Source organism: Fistularia commersonii, chromosome 25, assembly GCF_037954325.1.
Source record: "Fistularia commersonii isolate RoL2024-O1a breed Wild chromosome 25, RoL_Fcom_v1.0, whole genome shotgun sequence".
Classification (NCBI taxonomy): domain Eukaryota; kingdom Metazoa; phylum Chordata; class Actinopteri; order Syngnathiformes; family Fistulariidae; genus Fistularia; species Fistularia commersonii.
In genome coordinates, this window is record NC_141308.1 from 11414265 (window position 1) to 11433878 (window position 19614).

At 45.1% G+C, this 19614-nt stretch overlaps 3 protein-coding genes across 8 annotated transcripts; all 3 read left to right on the plus strand.

Moving 5' to 3' along the window:
* Positions 1-163: 163 nt before the first annotated feature.
* Positions 164-2453, plus strand: c25h14orf119 (chromosome 25 C14orf119 homolog). The gene is made up of 2 exons (XM_086172774.1): positions 164-931; positions 1411-2453. Exons 1-2 carry the CDS (start codon positions 497-499, stop codon positions 1582-1584), a joined length of 609 nt encoding a protein of 202 aa, XP_086028900.1. The 5' UTR covers positions 164-496; the 3' UTR covers positions 1585-2453.
* A 2437-nt stretch (positions 2454-4890) lies between these two features.
* Positions 4891-11128, plus strand: dhrs1 (dehydrogenase/reductase (SDR family) member 1). 5 transcript variants are annotated; one of them, XM_086172771.1, is made up of 10 exons: positions 4891-5042; positions 5386-5421; positions 6132-6281; positions 6887-7030; positions 7138-7217; positions 8696-8828; positions 8919-9059; positions 9167-9236; positions 10345-10425; positions 10545-11128. In XM_086172771.1, exons 3-10 carry the CDS (start codon positions 6138-6140, stop codon positions 10679-10681), a joined length of 930 nt encoding a protein of 309 aa, XP_086028897.1. In that variant the 5' UTR covers positions 4891-5042; positions 5386-5421; positions 6132-6137; the 3' UTR covers positions 10682-11128. The 5 variants fall into 5 exon arrangements, with proteins under 5 accessions (XP_086028897.1, XP_086028898.1, XP_086028896.1 ...); XM_086172772.1 differs by lacking the exon at positions 5386-5421 and having other exon boundaries at positions 6109-6281; XM_086172770.1 differs by lacking the exon at positions 5386-5421.
* A 759-nt stretch (positions 11129-11887) lies between these two features.
* homeza (homeobox and leucine zipper encoding a) lies at positions 11888-19571 on the plus strand. Of its 2 annotated transcripts, XM_086172581.1 has the most exons (3): positions 11888-12681; positions 13650-13753; positions 14163-19571. In XM_086172581.1, the coding sequence occupies exon 3, from the start codon at positions 14189-14191 to the stop codon at positions 16247-16249; it is 2061 nt and encodes a 686-aa protein (XP_086028707.1). In that variant the 5' UTR covers positions 11888-12681; positions 13650-13753; positions 14163-14188; the 3' UTR covers positions 16250-19571. The 2 variants fall into 2 exon arrangements, with proteins under 2 accessions (XP_086028707.1, XP_086028708.1); XM_086172582.1 differs by lacking the exon at positions 13650-13753.
* Positions 19572-19614: the final 43 nt, after the last annotated feature.

Genomic DNA, 19614 nt, shown 5'->3' on the forward strand with positions numbered 1-19614 from the left:
CTCCAATCAAACAGAAACAAATTTAATATTATTTTCGTAAATGAACCTCACCTCTAAGTCATTAATTCGGTTTATATTCGGTTTCAGTTAATAACACAAAAAATTAATACATTTAACATTTAGCATTCAAGCTAGCACGGGTGTTTGCGTATTTCCTGCGCAAGCTTGATTCGCTCCGCGAGAGAAGCTGCTTAATATTCGTTTCCTGTGTGTGCTTTGCTAGCTGGTGCTAGCAGCCGTCTGGTTCCCCGGCGGTGGCCTTCGAAAATGTCAGAAACGCGGTGATTTTGGGTCGAAAACGACGGGCAACCGGGAGAATCGGCATTGAACGGGATGCTGTCGTCAATGCGGGAGAACGGCGTCGCCATTTCTTCGCGCTTAGCTTCACGTTAGCATCGCCGAGACCAACGGGTACCTAATCGCAGCGCCGATTAACTCGCCGCAGATGAACAGCTGGTTCTGTCACGACCGAGACTGAGAGCTGTCCGCCGGCGACATGTCCTGGTTCAGTCACCTCAGTCAAGGCTCCAACCACCAGCCGCTACCGCAGCAGCCCGCCGACGGCCACAGATCCTCGGCCGCAGACATGGTTCACTTCCCGAGGTTCGGCGGACCGACAGGGGGATCGCCGGACATGGCGACGCGGGACCAGTCTCGCTTCGCCTCTCTCACCCCCGGGAGTTTTCCGCCCGCACCTCAGGGGCTCGTCTGCCCTCCCCGGCTGGAGAGCTTGTCCTGCGCCCCTGCGAACTCGGGCCCGGTTCGAGAGCCAGAGCCCATCTCCTACGTGACCCTGCAGGAGCAGCGGTGCGTCCTGAGCTGGTTCCAGGGCTGGACCTCCGCGCAGAGGGAGCGCTTTCTGCAGGACCTGCTGGGCAAAGCGGTGCCCGGTAAAGTGTGCACCCTCCTGGATTCACTCAGCACCCTCCAGGTACTCTTTGCACCTCCGAGGTGGTAGGACAACATCCATCATATGATCATGCATTCATAATAAGAAATTTTAATGTCTACATCAAGCTACGCATTATTTACCTGACGTTGTTTTTTTTTTTTTCTGTTTTTTTTTAGAATCTCCCGTGGTTATGTCAAATCGGCCGAGATTGCCTTTAAAAATGATCTTATTGTCCTCTACAGTTATACAAGAACAAGCAGTTGTTGGGAAATGACCAAGAACTATTTTAGAAGTGTTATTATAGTATGTTAAAATCATTGGCATTGCTTCACATTGTTTTATTTAAATAGATTTTTGACTTTGACTATTTGTCTTCAAGCCGGAGGCCCAGCTAACTTGTTTGTGCTATCTGACCTATGCTGTCTCCTGTTCCGTCCCTCCGCCCCACTGTGAATCAGCTCAGCGGAGCATCCTCAATTCCAAGTATTTCACCTTGCTCTTTTCTGCACCGTCTCAAGGTCAAAGACCGACTTCCGAACATATTCGAATGCCAGCTCCGCCTCTGGACCCAGTGGTTCGAGTCATGGGGGGAAGAGGAGAGGAACCACTTCTTGCACCTCTTGGAGGAACGTGACCCGGCGTTCGTCGCACACTTTTACAGGAATGTGGCGGGGACGGCAGGAAGAGACTGACTGTGAAACCTGCCGTGGTTGTCATAATATATTGGGATTTTTTTTTTCTTTGAACAAAAACAAAGTGAAATAAATGCCATTAGAGTGTGTGACTGCACCGAGAGTAACTGCTGAGTGTTTATTGAATAGAAGCTGTTTTTTTTTTTTAATCTGTTTTCTACAACAGTGTCCTCTGGGCTAAACCAAACCTACTAATGAACAGATGTCATGTCTTGCTTTAAGAGAAACTAACTCTGAAGGTACCCCAGAGTGACTTATAAACCAAGACAGGTCCTTTTTCTTTTGTAAACACAAACAAATAAACAATCGTGCATTGAAATAATTGTTACTTTACTGTCTGACTCCTTCATATCAGCTTTTTACATTTGTCGTGTAAAATATTGGGAAAAGTGGTCCTTTCTTCACCCAGATATGGATCATTGTCAAGTAAAAAAAGAAAACATTTGTTTGCTGAGCACTTTTTCATGGGCAAATTCCATGGTTTTCAAAGATGATGGGATAACTTGATCAGAAAAGTATATATGAACCCATGATATAGTCCAAAAAACACAGCCTGTTGTAAAAACTTAGAAAAGAACTACTTAAAGGGAAGCTGTTGATAAACGAATGCTTGAATTAGGTTTCAATCACAAGATACGATGGTGATGGCTTCTGCTGAAATTTGAGCTTGCTTCATGACACCGAACACAACTTAACCTGAAGTGAACTCACCAAAACACGCCCATTAAGTGAATGTAGTGACATTTGAAAGTGCCTAATGCATTTGGACAAAAGCGACAAAACACAGGTAAAATCGCGGAGAGCTGAGTAGAAAATGCAAATATTTCTTTATTTCTTCATTTTGTCTGGAATAAATGCACTGGCAAAGATGAATAGACCTTAGTTTCTTTATGTGAATAAATCTTGGTGCGTCATTTAATTTCTGTACAACTACAAACACTCCTCTCTGTCATGATTTACCCATAAACACTGTATTTGGCTTTTTATTTCCCTACATTTTAACATGGAGGTTTTTAACCCATTTCAATATAACAAATGTAACAACTTTGTCTCACTTTTTTGGAATTGCTTGTTTAATATGTTACTTGAGAACGACAATATCTGAAAGCCTGAAGACAAAATTTAATGATTGTTTATCTGTAAATATATACAGTGGATTGGCCAAATTAAGTGTGTGTGTGTGTGTGTGTGTGTGTGTGTGTGTATTGGGGTTCCCTACAAATTAACTCAATGGGTTAAGTCTGGTTTCTTTCAGTCTAAATATTCCTTCCATTGGTCTGTTAGCTTGGTCCTGGTCCCATGAATCATGTGACAAGATTAGCTCTAAAATGTCAATTTAAAGAAAAGTCATAATTACAAAGTCATTCTAGCAGATGCATTTACATTTTATTCCAAGTTTGAATATTTATAGATCAATATAATTTGAAGCTGGTGTTACAGTAAAAGGAAGGGTGGGATGGGTCCTTCTCATTACATTTCCAGTAAATGAAAAAATAATAATCTTTACTTCTGTGATTTATTCACTTCCAAATGAAAGCTGCGACCTTCCAAAATGAAAAATAAAAAAAAACCTGTATCAGTGAAGAATATGTACAACATTGTCATATTATATATAATATGTATCCCACATTACTGGGTCTGTTATCATATCAGTATATCTATGGAATAATGATTTCAATTAGCTCCATATTGTAGAATGGAGTATATAAAATTTTGCCGAACGTGATTTAAATTTGTCAGTCTACAGTACAGTATGGTTCTTCCTAATAATTCTTAATTTGTTCATTCATTAAGATATTCATTCAAGACCTGTTTTTAACTAAGAGATTCATCAAAAACACGTCAAAATGACAGATGCAAATTGGCAAGACAACACATTTACATAATTAAATAAGCTTATGGTAAAAAAAAAAAAAAAAAAGTTAATCATTTTTTGCAAGAAATACGAAGAGTAAAAAGAAAATCCGAATTATTGATCTGGACATGTCAATGAAATCAGGGGCTCAATGTCGAGGTTGGTTTACCTGGTAGTAACTGGAGTTTGGCTCCCTCTCCTGGTGCCAGTCCGATCCTGCACCCTTTCCCCGGCCTGCCAAGTCAGGCCGCCCTACTGAGAAAGTGCTTCTGTTAAAAAACATGTAGCTACTTAAAAGTGGCACACATAGATCCCGTTTTACAAATCGACCGTTAGTCCAGCGGTATCTAAAAGAATGATTTTTCGAAAGGCTATTATTTGTCCAAAAAATGATCGTCATCAACTTTGGATAAGCACAAACACAGAGGCCACTACTTTATGAAATATTTGAAGGGGATTGTCTTGACATTTTAAAAGGTGATTTCATTCTCTTTTTAAATATCTTGCTCGTTTTAAGGTAAGGGCTTATTGTTTTGATGAATATCCGGATAACACTACTTGACTTGGACTCAAGTATGTTATTGGACAAACTGGCGAGGTAAGCCAGCTCTGTGTTGGGGATTCCAATGGACCCAGTGCAGGTAGTGGGAGATAAGTATAATAGCAAAGCTATCAGCTCTGATGAAAAATGTCTGGATAATCCCACCCCATGCAGAACATCACTGAAGGTGAGAGAGGGCGAGATTTTGCAGGTCCATCCATGTTTCTCAACCTGTGTCTCATCCATAAACTTATTTTTGCACAACAGTGTTTTTTTTAGATTTTCTGACTTTACCTATGTTACTGTATCCCCATGGAGGACAGACATGGATACATGGACTTGCAGGTTGGTTTATTCAAGTGTTCTCATACGAGACCGGACACCGACTGAACCCGTGGGTCATGACAACCTACTTTTCCCACTTTCTGTTATGTATTTTAACATTTCCCCACTGCGGGACAGTTAAAAGCAGATTCTATTCTATTCTATTCTATTCTATTCTATTCTATTCTAGTAGCTCCCCCGAATTGGATAAACTACTCAAAAAAATATCTGAATATAGGAAAAGTTTTTTTGTTTTGCTGTTTGTTATTGTTTGTTGTTGTTTCCCGGTAGGTTTAACTCAAACTCCTGCTGTTAAGATTTTTTGACTTTACCTACTTTGTCCACTTTCTGTTATGTAATTTAACATTTCCCCACTGTGGCACAATTAAAAGCACAATATTTTTTATTCTATTCTATTAAGTCCCTCAAACGGGATAAACTACTCAAAAAATGATTATCTGAATGCAGGAAAAGTGTTTTGCTTAGTTGTTTGTTGTTGTTTTCACTACACACGTAATCCCGGTAGAAAGTCGAACTCCCGCTGATTCAATTGTCGTTTTCTCGCGATATCACAAGGGCCGGGGAGGGGGAAAACAAGGGAGCGCACCCCGTGTACGGAGACACGTAATGCCCTCTTGGCTAGCAGCAAAACCGTTATATCAGCGTTATTATCTCTTATATCAAATACCAAAAAGATAGTTAGTACTTCATTTTATAAGGAGTAACCCTCTGCTAAAGGTAACTACAGCACCACTCCCCCGTGTACACTAGCACACATTTCTAGCATTTACCACCATACTAGCTAGTTGTATGGTTAGCTACGACTAGGTAGTATGATTGAAAATACTCGGCAATAGCTATGGGGATAGCTAAATACCCCTCGGTTATTGACAACTCTGTCAAAAACGGGGTGAAATACGTTAAATCCATTCTCACCGGGTCGGTGTGAACCGTTACGTTGTCGGGGACGTGCGCGTGTACGCGGACCGACGTCACCGCCCGGCGGATGCGCGTTCCCGTGAGCTGCAGCCTCCGAAAAGTAGCGTAACTCCCTTTACGCCTCTTGTTTTTTGCAAAATAGAAGAGACTTGGACTTTAAACGGTTCTTTATTAAAAGGTAGGTGTTTCGTTTAAGAATTATCAAGTTTTTTTATCGTTGTTTATGTCGTTTTATCAATAATTTTGATAAAAGAAAACAGACCAACAGGACATGAATAAAACAAGTCAATTCAGTCTAGTTCCAAAATGTTTTGGCCCGTTCTGAAAACTGTCTGATCAACCACAGGTCGACGTGTTGACTTTACTTTTATTTTGCATGGGCGACTAAAAGAAGACAGCATTCAAAAAAATACTATGTGCATGAGAGGAGTTGTTACATGCCACATTTTATATTCATGCGTACAAACGAATGCCATTTGCACCACTTTGCCAAGTGTTCATGTGTCACATCCCTACTTTGTTTTGGTCTTGCCTTTCTAGCTCAATGGCACTTTTCCAGTTGTAAAACTAGTCTACCTTTGGATTGGCGATTCACCCTTACCCTGCATTCACTCCCCACTGCTCTGCAGCATAATTAGGCCAGTTATATCATACCCATCACTGATAAAGCACGTTAATCTCGAGTTTCTTAACCATGACTCATGGTAAAAACCAACTTCCTCTTGACTTCCTGTGAACTCTGAACCATGTGCACTGACTGTGCTCTTGCAAAGACACAAATCAGCTAACTTCTGTCACTATTTAACACACCCAGGCCAGTGGTTACATACTGGTTGCCTTGATACTGAGCTAAGTGATTGTTCAGTATTGTGTCGTACTCGTCTCCAGAGGAAAATGTCCCTGTCCGGTTGGGTGTGTGTGGTGACGGGAGCCTCCAGGGGAATCGGCAGGGGAATCGCTCTCCAGCTATCTGAGGCAGGAGCCACCGTTTACATCACGGGACGCCAGGAGAAGACTCTGAAAGATACTGCAGCACAGGTGAGTTTTATGATCCAGCATCTCCTGTCCTGCAAAGGCCTGACGTCCACATATATATATACATATATATATATATATATATATATATATATATATATATATATCAATTATGTCAAAAGATGTCAAAAAGAAAGACCAAATAAAGCGTCATTAAAAATACTATAGAATTATCTTCAAAACCTTTCTGACAAGTCAGAGGAAATACTCAACATCCGGGCAAATAACTGAGCATGAAATGATCAGAACAAAAAAAAAGAATCCTTTTCCAGCCTGACATTTTTTTTCTGAATGTTAATAAAACTAATAACCGTTTAAAAAAATACATTAAAATCACTTGACCTGAAAATAAGCATGAAAAAACACAAGGCAACAGACCAAAAAATTATGAAGAAATTTTGAAATTTGGTTTTATTTGGTCAAGACATTGTTACTAAATTGATCAATCTAAGAGACATTTATCTTTCTCTGCTGAAATATAAGTTTTAAACTGCAGCTGAATTGGCCTGTCACTTTGTAAGACACCTGAAATGTGAATCTGTGCCGTGCCGGATTTTTCCTTTTTCTCTTTCTCGTCCTCACGTGGAGTGTCTTTGGTCGGGATGCAGGTCAGAGAGCGGGGTGGAAAGTGCGTTGCTGTTATCTGTGATTCCACAAAAGACAAAGACATCGAGAAGCTCTTCGAACAGATCAAACAGGAACAGAACGGCCGACTGGACCTTCTGGTGAACAATGCTTACGCTGGCGTTCAGGTCGGTGCCGTGACGGCGGAAGCGGCCACATATTCATCGGTTAAATACAGGGGAAAGAATGGTTGCGGGAAATAAAATGCATCCTTTTACTGCCGATGCCTTGGCAGGGTATCTTCGACAGCATGGGGAAGAAGTTCTGGGAAACTGATCCCACTTTCTGGGACTCCATCAACAACACCGGCCTCAGGTACCAATGTTTCCAATGTTAGTCATATATTGAGTATTTCAAATCAATGTCCTCGTGGCTGTTTTTGTAAACACCTGATCTGTTAGCAGATAAGATTCTCTGCAAACAACAGGATATCTAGTTGATATCTAGAAGTTAATCCAAGCCGGGGCCTGTTGACGACAAAGTTTGACATCATAAAAGGACAAGACCAGAGAGACACCATTCTTTCTCAAGAACTCGTTATACAATATTATTCTCGCCAATCAGCTGCAGGAAATGTTTGCTCTTGAGCTGTCTCTCTTCCCCATCCATTTCCTGTCCCACCGGCCGTACCATAACAGCGGAGATCATATCTCTCTGTTGTAAAAATAATTTTCCTGCTAAAAGTGGCTTCACCGTTTAACAATAGAGGTGCAGTGATTCTTTTTTCTGATTTCAATATGAAACCGCGAATATTCTTTACCTCTAGATTGTTATTTATCAGATCAAATGCAGTCATGAGCTGTATTTCTGAATAATAAGCTAAATGCTAATTCTGCTCTCACTGCATCGTAAAGAAGAGGGAACGCCTGCCGTCCAGAAAAATCAAGGGAAATAAATTTGGACCCACCAATATTACACCTCTTGGTGATACCTGATCGGATCACTCCCGTACCTTTTAAAAATTAAACAAAACCAAGAGCTTAGGAAAAAAAATACACCGAAATGACACATTTTCCATGACTTGAAATGTCGTCAAAAGCTTTCCAGCAGACGTGTGAACCCTGGAGAAAGAATAAAAGTTTGGTTAGTAATGAGAGGAAACATTCAACAAGTCAGTCTTAAAAACCGAGACAGATCTAATGCACTAAATCAGAACCCTGAAACCGTACCATGTATTTTCTTCTCAGTAGAATGAGCCTTGCCACGGTCAAGCGCATGACTTGGATTCCACTGTATTTCTCTTTGGTCAAGAAGACCCGTTGTAAGTGTTATTGCCTTGGCAACACTTGTCTACTAGCGCGGGAGGGTCGCACTGCTGAGACTAGGCAAGGTGTTTGTTTCGCTGCCGAGTTCAAATAGCAGCTAACTTTCTCCGAAGCCGCAATTTTTCCGCAGCTTGTTAAAGGAAGGAACGTTGTGATGTCACTGGCGAATTGCCGGGAAAAAAAAAATGCGCAGAGACCGACCCGGGGAGAGGGGAGGCGTGACCGTGTTTTGACAATAAACCAGAGGTGGAAGGCGTCACAGCCGCAGACTGACGTCCGTGCAAAAGCGACAGCTGGGCTGGCAGGATGGTGACGCACCAGACTTCACCAGAATTCCGACACCGTCGTGTGACTCACCTCTGATTTGAGGAATGCCTGTGTGAAACAATAGAGCGCCGTTACTCTGCCGTCGTCATGGGCGGCGCGAACAATCGAAACGTTTTCTGTCCAAATATCGCTGCGTACGTGTTTAATGTCCCCGTCTTAAATGCATCCAGACCGTTTATCCCACTTTTGTTTTTATGGCAGGGGCCACTATTTCTTCTCAGTTTACGCATCCCGAATGATGGTGGCTCAAGGTCGGGGTTTGATAGTCACCATATCGTCTATGGGAGGGATGCGGTATCTCTTCAACGTGCCGTACGGCGTCGGTAAAGCCGCAGTGAGTCCTCGTCTCAGCAGGTCATCGATTTGAGAACAATGTTGTGATTCATGCATACATAACACGCCGTCACATCTCTGATATCTTCAGTGTGACCGTCTGGCGGCGGACATGGCCGTGGAGCTGAAGAGTAGGGGAGTTGCATCTATCAGTCTGTGGCCCGGAGCTGTGAAGACAGAGCTGGTGTCCCAGTTAATTCTGGACGACACACTACAGGGTGTGAACTCAAAGGTTAGAATCTCCTCAGACAGAAAATCCATATTTTATGGACAGGGCTTAAGCTGTTTTGCCTATCTAAATTTTTTTCCCCTCCTTTTTTTTTTTTTTTTTGCCTTCAGCATAGAGACGTGTTTACCAATGGAGAATCCACAGAACTGAGTGGGAAGTGCATCGTCAGCCTTGCTACAGGTAGGATCATTGTGTCACTGTTGGCTCTTTAATGGAGACTTAAATGAATTAAATACCACAGTCCTCTTGAGTATTTGATCCAAGCTTCCCTCCCTCGGAGGTTGCGTTCAAATAAACCAACCGCGGTCGTGGATAAAGGATCAATAAGTCGGTTACCAGCCTGGTGTCAAAACCACCAATAGCTAAGGCGACTCGGTCTGCGCCCCTCAGGTCATTTTAGATTTCCAACCACCATTAATAGCAACCGCAGAACAGAAACTGCCAGGGACATGTTTGACTTGACCTACAAACAATTAGGTTAAAGGCACACGCTTCTGACAAGCGACCGGAGATTAAACATGGGTCTGTGCAGGGTTTAGACGGGGGAAAAAAATGAAAAAAACCCCGCTGTCGACTTGCAGCCACCAAATGTGGAGTCCGGCGTTTTCTTTTTTTTTTTTTTTCTTCCTCTCTGTTTTTTCAGTCAATTAATTGTCCAGATCATTATCACTTTGGTGGCGGCAGCCATCTTTTGTTTACTGCGTAGAACTAAAAGGCTTAAGTGCGCCTGACAGGGTGTCGTGTTTCTCAGGAACCGGTATCCAACCTCGCCCCGCCTAAGATAACAGCTTTGTTTTGGCGTGGTTCTTGCGGAAACGCCGGAAACCGGAACGATGGGAGAGGGGGCCCGAAGTTTCGGCGGCGTGAAGTCGCGGGAGCCGTCTGGTTGGAAGGCTCGTAGGTTCACACCTTGTTAAGTGAGACCAGGTTCTCTCGATCGAGATGTGAGCCTGCTCACATCAAAGGGGCTAAGTCGGCACCAGATGACTAATTAGGTGTCGCGGAAAAATCCTGCAGTGAACCTGAAGTTACCTTGCTAACCCATTAATCCTGCTTCGCGACGCCGGGTCCAGAACAAACAGGACTTGGGTCGGACTCCGGAATGGCCTGGCTAGCCGGTTCTGGCGGAAGCTAAAGCCCGACGTGATTCGAGTCACTAGCGCTTAAACGACACACGCCGCGTATTAAAAAAAACATTCAGGAACAGATTGCTATTCAGATTATTTTTGGAGCAAATAAGACAGAAACACGCTTACCCGTGTTTGCGTTCTCTCTCCCTCTTTGAAAGATAAAAGCCTGCTGTCGCTCACTGGAAAGATTCTGATGACCTGTGACCTGGCGAGGCGCTACGGGATCCGAGACATCGACGGTGAATTTGCTTTGAATCAGAATTCGAGTTTTTTGTTGTTTTTTTTTTCAAGAGTAGAAAAGTCACAAATACCCGCCGTCGTCAAATGCTAATGTCTTACGGGTTTGCTTTGTTTCCAGGGCGAAGCGTAGTTGATTACACCTCCCTGAAATTCCTGTTGACCCAAGTCCCATATCTCTCCTGGCTCTCGGCCGTCGTCCCTTCATTCGTACGGCTGCCACGTTTTGTTCTCACCCTGGCAAACAGCCGTTTCTAGAACCTTCCCGGGACTGTCTGGATTCCAAGAACTAAAAAAAGGAGAGAACTTGATTGTTTTTTGATTTAGACTGTTTGATTGTTGTTTTTACTGGAAAAAAGACACAGAGATGTATCACGGGAGACAAAAACTATTGAAACTCATTAAAAATGTGAAGATCGATGAAGGAAGTACGGTGAACGCCGAATCGAACGTTATACTTTTAAAATCAACACTAATCAGTGGGAGAAGATTCAGAAACGCTCACACATCTCAACATATTTAACGCCCACCTAGTGACAGCTTTTGTACCATTCCATTTTGCACAAATATTTACATTTAGCTGTAATAATAAATGTATGCAATCTGCTGCTATTCCTTTTGTGTTTGACGAGTTAGCCTGAGAGGGATTGATCCTGGATCCGTTTATGGCACTTTTGTAAAATAATAAAAGCTGCAATCTTCTGATGACGTGTTTCTTTATCGCAATAAGGGCGGAACAACAGCTTTGATATCGATCTATATACGGTATTGGGGTAAATTACGGTATCTTTAGAAGAAATGAAAACGATATCAGATACACATCACTAATGAATGTCATATAAACGCCTACGAAATCCTTTCTGGGCATTTAAATAAAACATCAGAGGCGGCTTCACAAGTCTGCTCTTTAAATATTTAAATTTAATAGGGGGGGGTCTTAATTTTTTTTTTGATATTCTAACATGTTCCTGAGCTGCTTCTTCATTTACAACCTCTCGCTGATTTCTTTCTGCGGGTTTTCAAAAGAAAAACATCTTATTTTAAGCCAGCCTTTCATTTTCCTTTTTTTTGGGGGGGGGGGTTTCTCAATAGTGGTGCTTCCCCCCAAATTTTTCCAAAACATTATCTACCATGTTTTGCACACTTATGGGAAAACAATTGGAAAAATATGGGATCACATTTGCCGTGCAGGGAAACTTGCAAACCTGCAACACCGAGATGTTATCTTTTTGAATTTGAGCAATCGTTTGGGAGTTCAATCCGCGCACTGACACGGGAGCGATGTGTGTGTGTGTGTGTGTGTGTGTGTGTGTGAGGAGGAGGAGGAGAAGGAAGGGAAGGAGGGGGGGGGGTTTAAGGGGGTTCTCCGGGTCCGCGGTTGCGCGCTTTCCCGTCTCCATCCGCGGCTCCTGTTTTTAGCGGCAACACACTGGAGCCATTAGGGCCGGTCCAACGGCTTGTTGGGGGGAAAAAAAAAAAAAAAAAAAAAAAAGCGTATCAGACGTTTGTGGCCCAGATTTGGGGGAGGGGTGGGAGGCTCTAGGATGGCTGACGTGAAACTGTTTAGCCCGCTGCCGGGGATTTGTCGTCCGGGCGCCTCCTCCCTCCAATCTACGGCCTGCTCTCCCAGACTGGCACACCCACCACGCCGTCACAGTGTGAGTCAGTCGGGCCTTGTGGGCTTCCTGGTCCTCGGCTCCGCCTCGCCGCGATCTGGCCGGACAGGGGAGACACTTCAGTCAAAGAACAAAAGCCGGAGAAGACGGACCGATGAGGCCACGGTGAACGCGACGGACCGACACCTCGCCTACCGGACCGGACGCCGGGAAGCCCGCCACGGCGCGAAGCGGCCCCGCCAGCGAGCGAACTCCCGACACAAACATATCTATTTTTATAAGGAGGAGGAGGAGGAGAAAAAAGAAGAAGCTACCCCCAAAAAAAGAAAAAAAAAAAAAAAGCGACAAACTTGGTCGCTCATCTTTGTGTGCGTCTCCCCCCCCCCCTCCTTCCCAACCCTTCCCTCCCTTCCCTCCCTCCACCCCCGGCCGTAAATCCGCCGAGGTCCCTGGATAAATAAGGGTCAAGCCGACAGACGGGGTTGTATTGTTCCCGTTGTCCTGCACAAAAGTTCGGCCATTCGACGCGTCGGAAAGCGGGGGGACGGAAACCCGAGGCTCCCCTTTGTCTCCCCGGCGGACCTCGACGACGAACGCGGGGGCTTCGCGGGAGCTTATTTTCTTCTCTTTTTTTTTAAAACGGTAAGTTTTATTTATTTATTTTTTCTTTAAAAAAAAAAAAAACCGTTTAGCTCGAATCGCGTCCCGACGACGGAGTGCGCCTGTGCAGTGAAGCGTTTTACTTGGTACGCCATAAAGGGGGGGTTGGAGGGGGTGGAGAGAGAGAGAGAGAGAGTGGGAGAGAGAGAGAGACGCTGGATAGGATACCATTGTGGCTGAAAACGAGGTTTAACTTTCTTATTTTCTTGCATTTAAAAATATTTTTAAAAAATAAGGGGTCTGTTAATGCGATCGGTGCGTCGGAGCGGAGCGGCAAACAAACGGGGGGGCGGCCGCCGCATGACCTCATCCCCGCTCGGTTCAATGTGTCACGGATGACTAACGCAGCGGTTTCATAAATAAGATAATGTTTTTTTTTTGTTTGTTTGTTTGTTTTTTTTTTTAAAGTGGGTTACTTTTTTTTTTTTTTAATATTCGAATGAATTTATTTATATTAAGAACCAAAACAAACAAAGCGGTTCTTCCAAACGGAGAAGTTTTTTTTTTGTTTTTGTTTGTTTAGTATCCCACCACCAGCACTAACACCCCACGTTTTTTGTTTCTTTTTTTTTTTTTGCGATCCATTTGCCCCATCACTGCCAGACACCTGATTCAGACTCGCAGACTGAAAACACACAGAGCGGAGAAAGTGTGTATTGATCCATATTGGACTTGCGTGGAGCTCATTGATATTTCTATTGTGGTTCTTTCTTCACCCCCCTCCTTCCCTCCCTCCCTCCCTACCAACCCTCCGACTCCCCCCCCTTCACCAAGCGCTCGCCTCAGCACCTGTTGACTTAAATTTAAAATACTCCCGAGCCCCCCCCCCCCCCTCTTCACGCCGAGCCGGTACTCAACCGGAATACTTGATATTTAGTACTTCTTAGTCGTGTGGCCGGATTCGGGGGGGGCGATTGTAAGTAACCCGGCGTGTTTTCCCCCCTCCGCAGGTTTGTGCCGGGCCGTCTTCCTTTGTGCGGGGGGCTCTGAAGAGGCTCTACTTATCTTTCGGGACTGAGAACTTGGAAGTGGAACAAAGCCCGACTGGGAAGGGGTGAGAACGTAGCCTCTGATGGATTTCTCATGGATCCCCACTCCCCGCGCTCCCACCCCTTGCGACCGATCCCCCCCCCCCACTCACACAAAACAAAAGTCAGTCACCACACTTTGGGGGGAGGGGAATCCAGTCTGGACCGAGTATACGACTAGTTTCGATGGGAGTTCAGAAAAAAGGAGTGCGAAGTGGGGGGAAGGGGAAACAGCTGTTAGATAATTGACTTTGAGCATGAATGAGAACGGAACACAAAGTTCTTAAAACATTACGCGGCGAGCGATTTCCCATCTCGTCGGCAAAAGGGGGAGTCTGTTAGAAAAAGTAAAAAAAATAAAAAATAAAAACAAGCCAACGGAGACAATTGGAGCGGTGTTACCATTCTATTTTTTGCCCCCCCCCCCCTTTCCAGGCGAACACCCGACTCTCCCGTCCCAGATGGCGACCTTTGACGAACACGACGGCAGCACCGGACTGCGCGTGGCCAAGAAGGAGCTGTGCGAGGGCAAAACGGCCAAGGCGGCGAGCGAAGGCAAGCACGAAGGAAAACACTCTGGCAAAGACGGTCGACACTCTGTCGGCTCAGGGGAAAGCAACTCAGGTAGCGTGGCGAGCTTCACCACCAACCACAACTCGGTGGTGTGCTTGCCTCTCGTGTCGGAGGAACTGAAACTGGTGTGGACGCAATCCGATCAGACCCGGGAACTCGACACCATCCCCGAGCTGGTCCAGGCCTTCAACGTGTTTCCGTACCCGTCGTCTCGAGAGGTCAGCACCCTGGCCCGGGTATGTGCCTTGCCACTGGACAAAGTGAAGGTGTGGTTTATGGTGCAAAGAATCAAATACGGCATCAGCTGGTCCTCGGAGGAGATCGAGGAGACGCGGCGGAAACTTTCTGTGCCTGATCTTTATCACGACCCCGCCGAGATAGCCGACGTGAAAACCGACAGCAAGAGCGGCAGCGGCGACGACGAATTGGTCATCGAGGACAAGGACTCCGACGCGGAGGACGATCTGTCCAGCTTGACCCCGCAGAAGAAGCAACCAAAGTGCGAATCGCCCGATTCCTACAAGCCCATCAAATCATCCTCCCCGTGTTTCAGCTCCACGCTCCCGCCTCCTCAGGATTCTTACTTCTACCGCCCACCAAATGACACGCCGACCAGCGCCGGGAGCGACGTCTCCTTGGACCTGGCTGAGTCATCTCCTCGGCAGAACCGCCACGGCCGCTACAAGAAGTCGAAAGCTCAGCTGGCGGCGCTCCGCAAGAGCTTCTTGCGGGAGAACTGGCCCGCGGAGGCCGAGCTCAGGCGTCTGCAGGAGGAGACCGGCCTGACCCGCAACGATATCCGGAAGTGGTTCAGCGACAGCCGTTACCAGCTCAGGGTGGGTCGCGGGAGTCTGGCGGCGGCTCAGAACTATTCCGCCCTGGCGGCCATGGCCAGCAAGCACGACCAACAGAATCAACCTCTTCCGCTAGTCACTGAAAAGAGTCGTAAACTAAACGGTGCCAAAGGCCACGAGGGGGCCCGCAGCAACGCCATTCAGAAGTCGCATTTCTTTCAGACCTTCTTGACCAATAGCCTCGAGGCGTTCGGAGAAAAGGACCTCGAGGCGGAAGGGGCGGAGGGGCCGGAAGGGCCGGAAGAGTACGAAGTGGTGGAGGAGCTCTCCGGCGACGGGGACAGTTTCAGAGACGAGGAACCCCTCGAAGACGAACCCCTGCAGTTGACCAAGACCTTGAAGGTGGAGGGGGACGTCCTGCAGGAGCCGTCCGACGTCCTAAAGTCCTCGCCGTGCTCTTCCCCCTCCGGCACCCCGCCGCTGACGGCCATGCCGAATAAACAACCGTCAGGCAGCATCAGCACATCAAAGAGGTCGACGTACCCGGCCAAGGCCGGTCACTTGCAAACGCCGCTGCGTGTCTCCAAGGCTTCCGCGTCCACGTCCCCCAGCCTCACCCCCGCCGGGCGGCCGAGGAAAACCAAGGAGCAGTTGGACGTACTGAAGCAGCACTTCTTGCGCTGCCAGTGGCCCAAGAGCGAAGATTACACGGAACTGGTTAAGCTGACGGGCCTCCCCCGCGCAGACGTCATCCAGTGGTTCGGGGACACGCGGTACGCCGTGAAAAACGGTCAACTGCGGTGGGTCCAGGGCGTCCGCGACCAGTTCTTGGCGGAACTCGCGGCCCAGCAGAGCAGCAGCGGTTTGACAAATGGCGGCGGCGGCGGGGGCGGGGGCGGGGGAGGTGCCGCCGCAGCCGCGACGACCCACCGGATTGCCGGCAGCCGCAAAAGAAAAGCCCAAGTGAACGGAGGGTATGCAGATTCTCCGGACATCCAGCCGTTGGTGACCTATTACCTCACGACCGGCTCGCTGAATGAAAAAGACCTTGACTCCCTATGCAAGAAATCTAGAATGAGCTACCAGCAAGTGCGAGATTGGTTTGCAGCTCAGGGCATCGGGGAGACTGACCAAGAACCTATCGTTGCAGATTAAGACACTGGAACCAGAGAACGGATTATGTTTGAAAAGTTGACTGGGTGCTCCTCACATTCTTTCCACCAGCAAGCCTAGTTGTGACTTGGTTTATTTTTTGCTTTATTTGAAGCAGGTTTGTAAGATTTAGTCTTCCCAGTGCAAACCCCACGGAAGGGTTTGCAGTTTTTATATTTGCTTCGTTTCTGCTTATCCTAATATATTTGAACTTAAAATATAATTGTGCTTCCCGTGTTACTGTAAATAGGACAGTAACTTGTACACTGGTTTGCTGTACTTTTGAGCTTACTGTTTTTTTGTTGTTTTTTTTTCGTTTAGATATCACTTAAAAGTTTTTTTTCGTTCCGTTTATTTTTAGTATGTTTTGTGTAGCAGTAATTTAAACTGGTCATGCTTTTGGTACCTGAGTATGGCGGAGGACTCTCCGCTCTGGAAAGATTTCAATGTTGATGGTTTTGTTGACTGACCACTGTGTGTTTATCATTCCTTTACAGCCCGTATTTCCCTCCCACCAAAAGCACACTGGACATTTACACTTTAATTTGACATCTTGCACTTTGGATTTAGAGCCTGCTGCCGTTATGCTTATTAAAGCCAAACCTTTCACAAATACGGATTTCTAACTAAACCTTGTCCTTCTTACCCGCCCCCACCCATCCACCCCTTAAGAGTGAAACAAGTGTTTGAACATGTACTAGTACACTAGTTTTTCATTTATTTTGTAAAATATTCTGAGACATTCCCTGATTCCATCATAACCGTTTCGCCGAAATACTTGACTCTACATATTAATGTCATGTGCATTTCTCCTTTTACCAGTCACTATACTGCATCACAGACTTACACGGATATCAACATTGCCAACTTCAATTATGATTTGCACTCATGGATACAGTATTTGATACCTCTTTTGTCTTAAATGTGGGATGTGACTTGATAGTTTGTATAAAGAACTTGAAAAGATACCTGATGGCAGTGGGTTTCATTCAACAATCCAAAGGAAAACTTGTTTTTTTTCTTTTCTCTTCTGTCCGTTTACTTTATGAAAGCACAAATTAGATTTTTTTTTTTTTTTTTTTTTTTCAAGTTTTATGGTATTAGAACATGTTCGAATGCAGGTGATATGAAACTCGCTGTGAAGAAAAGCATCATAGTATGATGTGCAAAGAGTGCAGAGGGATTCACTTGGATGAACAGAATGTTAAAAGTGTTATTCTTTGGGGAAATGTTAAATACTTATGGTCTTCCTTTGCAGATGTTTTCAATGTAGTTATTTTCTTGAAACTCATTTGCGCAACTCGACTATGTCCCAGGAACCTAGTAAAAGATTTGCTTATATGATCATGTGTGCAAGAACTGTTTTTCTGTCCTTCGATGGATCCAAATTATTCCGATTGGCGGAAAAGAAAAGGTTTTCTTTGCTTATCTAAGTCACTTCTGAGTTGTAAAGTTGATGCAAGTGGGCCTAATTTGTCGCCAGCAAAAAAAAAAAAAAAAAAAATCACCGAACCAATCAATTTATTTATCATGCAACGTGTCTGTTTCCCAACAGAAAACATCATAGTTTTAGCAACGTCACACACACACGGACACACACACACACATACACGACCTTTAGGGTTTCAATTGTAACACGTTTGTAGTCATCAATCTGCCAACACTCAATCTCCCGCGCTAATGGTTTGTCTGAGGAACCTCATTATAACAAATCAATGGCTAATAGCTCCTGACAATATTTATCTCCACAACTGGTTGGTACCCATTTCATTAACGTCTTGGTGACTGTATCGATAAGCCGCCCATAAAGTGGAGCTGGAAAACATTAGGAGGGGGGCGCGGAGTCCTGGGGACGACAGGAAAGGGCTGACTCACCATCTGCATGATAATCGCCCTCCCATCGGAAGAATTTGCAAATGTGAACAAAAGGTTTCTCGTACCTCGTAGGAGTGCTGAATGGAGTCGGGGTCACTGTTGAAAAAAAAAAAAAAAAAGACAAAGGGTGTGTGTGTGTGTGTGTGGGGGGGGGATACTTTTGCAAAGGCGAGCTATGTCGTGAATCCAGGTAGCTGATTTATCGCGAGAGGTTTCCTTATTAGTTGTACAATTGTTGTTGTAATTGACTAAAAGATCATAGCTATGAGTTAAAGTTACTAGTTTTTATCCGTGTTGTGTAGAATGTGATCATTTGTCATCATCTCAATGACCGAGATTAAGTTTTTGTTGATCTCCATGTAATGTCTAAACTGACTGTGAGAGGGGAAGAATAAAAAAATGACAAATCTCTGAGCAACACAGCCACCATTTTAACTCTTCAGTTATACCTTTTTTCTCTCGTTCACGGGCCTCCCACCCCCCAAAACCGTTGGGATCCTCGGCGGAGGAACCCCGCCTTGTCAAGGCCCTCCTCAGGTACTTACTGAGTCGGAGCTCGTGCAGGGAACCGTGGCTGGAAAGAGGGGTTCCTGACACAGCGGGCTGAGAAACACGGGAAAGAGTAAAAATAGACTCTCGCCACATCTTTCGGGATTATTTTAAAATATACCTGTCTATGTGTACACACGTATGAATACATAAACACATGTATGTGTTAAACCAAGCTATAAAACACAAGTGTATTAATGACAGCTCATTCAACCAAATAGAAATGTTGAGTCCCTGAGAATAATTAACCAAAAGCACGCGGCAATTTTTGTTTTACACGTCTGACATTTCAAATGAATCTCTACCTAAAAACAAAACATTAGCATTTTATTTCTCAGACAAAGGGACCGGTCAGAGACAGTGGTAAAGTGCATGCTGGGAAATGAGTCCGATACTTGCCGTATTGAGGGAGGGCAGGCTGACGCCCCTGTTTGGAGCCCAACCCTGGGACTCGGATGATCCCGGGTGACTGAAAACCAGAGATCACGCCAGAGTGAAACGTGCACCGGCCCTCGGCTTTGTGCGCAGGCAGATCGAGCCAATACCGAACGGCGTTGTTCATACACACCTCATTGTTCTTAAGTGAGCGCTGGTAACTGCCAAGAAAGACCACACACACAGGCTCAGTGACAGCTCCAGTCCCCAATTATGATACTGACCGTCTGTATTAAAATGACACTCCCGCTCTGTTTTCGCCATTGTATTTTTGTGAAAATCCACCTGCTGTATCTGACACTAATTAGTTTCCTCTCCAGCTTTCCTTGTATTCGCTGTCATTTATCTGTGTTTTCTTCCCGCTTTGCAACTCATTGTCCGCTTTGTTTTCCTTTTAAATGTCATGTAGTTTTGATCTTGCTGATTTATTCATTAAACGCAGCCGTGAAGTCAATTTTCAGTTTAACGATGCAGTCTTTTTTTTTTAAATCTGACAGCAATCTAAGAGA

Bases quoted from the DNA above. Each gene is read 5' to 3' on its own strand.
- c25h14orf119 (XM_086172774.1), top strand. From the start codon at position 497: ATGTCCTGGTTCAGTCACCTCAGTCAAGGCTCCAACCACCAGCCGCTA. The intron at 932-1,410 runs GTACTCTTTGCA...CACCGTCTCAAG, and splicing joins ATTCACTCAGCACCCTCCAG to GTCAAAGACCGACTTCCGAA.
- dhrs1 (XM_086172771.1), top strand. From the start codon at position 6,138: ATGTCCCTGTCCGGTTGGGTGTGTGTGGTGACGGGAGCCTCCAGGGGA. The intron at 7,218-8,695 runs GTACCAATGTTT...TTTTTATGGCAG, and splicing joins ATCAACAACACCGGCCTCAG to GGGCCACTATTTCTTCTCAG. The intron at 9,060-9,166 runs GTTAGAATCTCC...TTTTGCCTTCAG, and splicing joins TACAGGGTGTGAACTCAAAG to CATAGAGACGTGTTTACCAA.
- homeza (XM_086172581.1), top strand. From the start codon at position 14,189: ATGGCGACCTTTGACGAACACGACGGCAGCACCGGACTGCGCGTGGCC.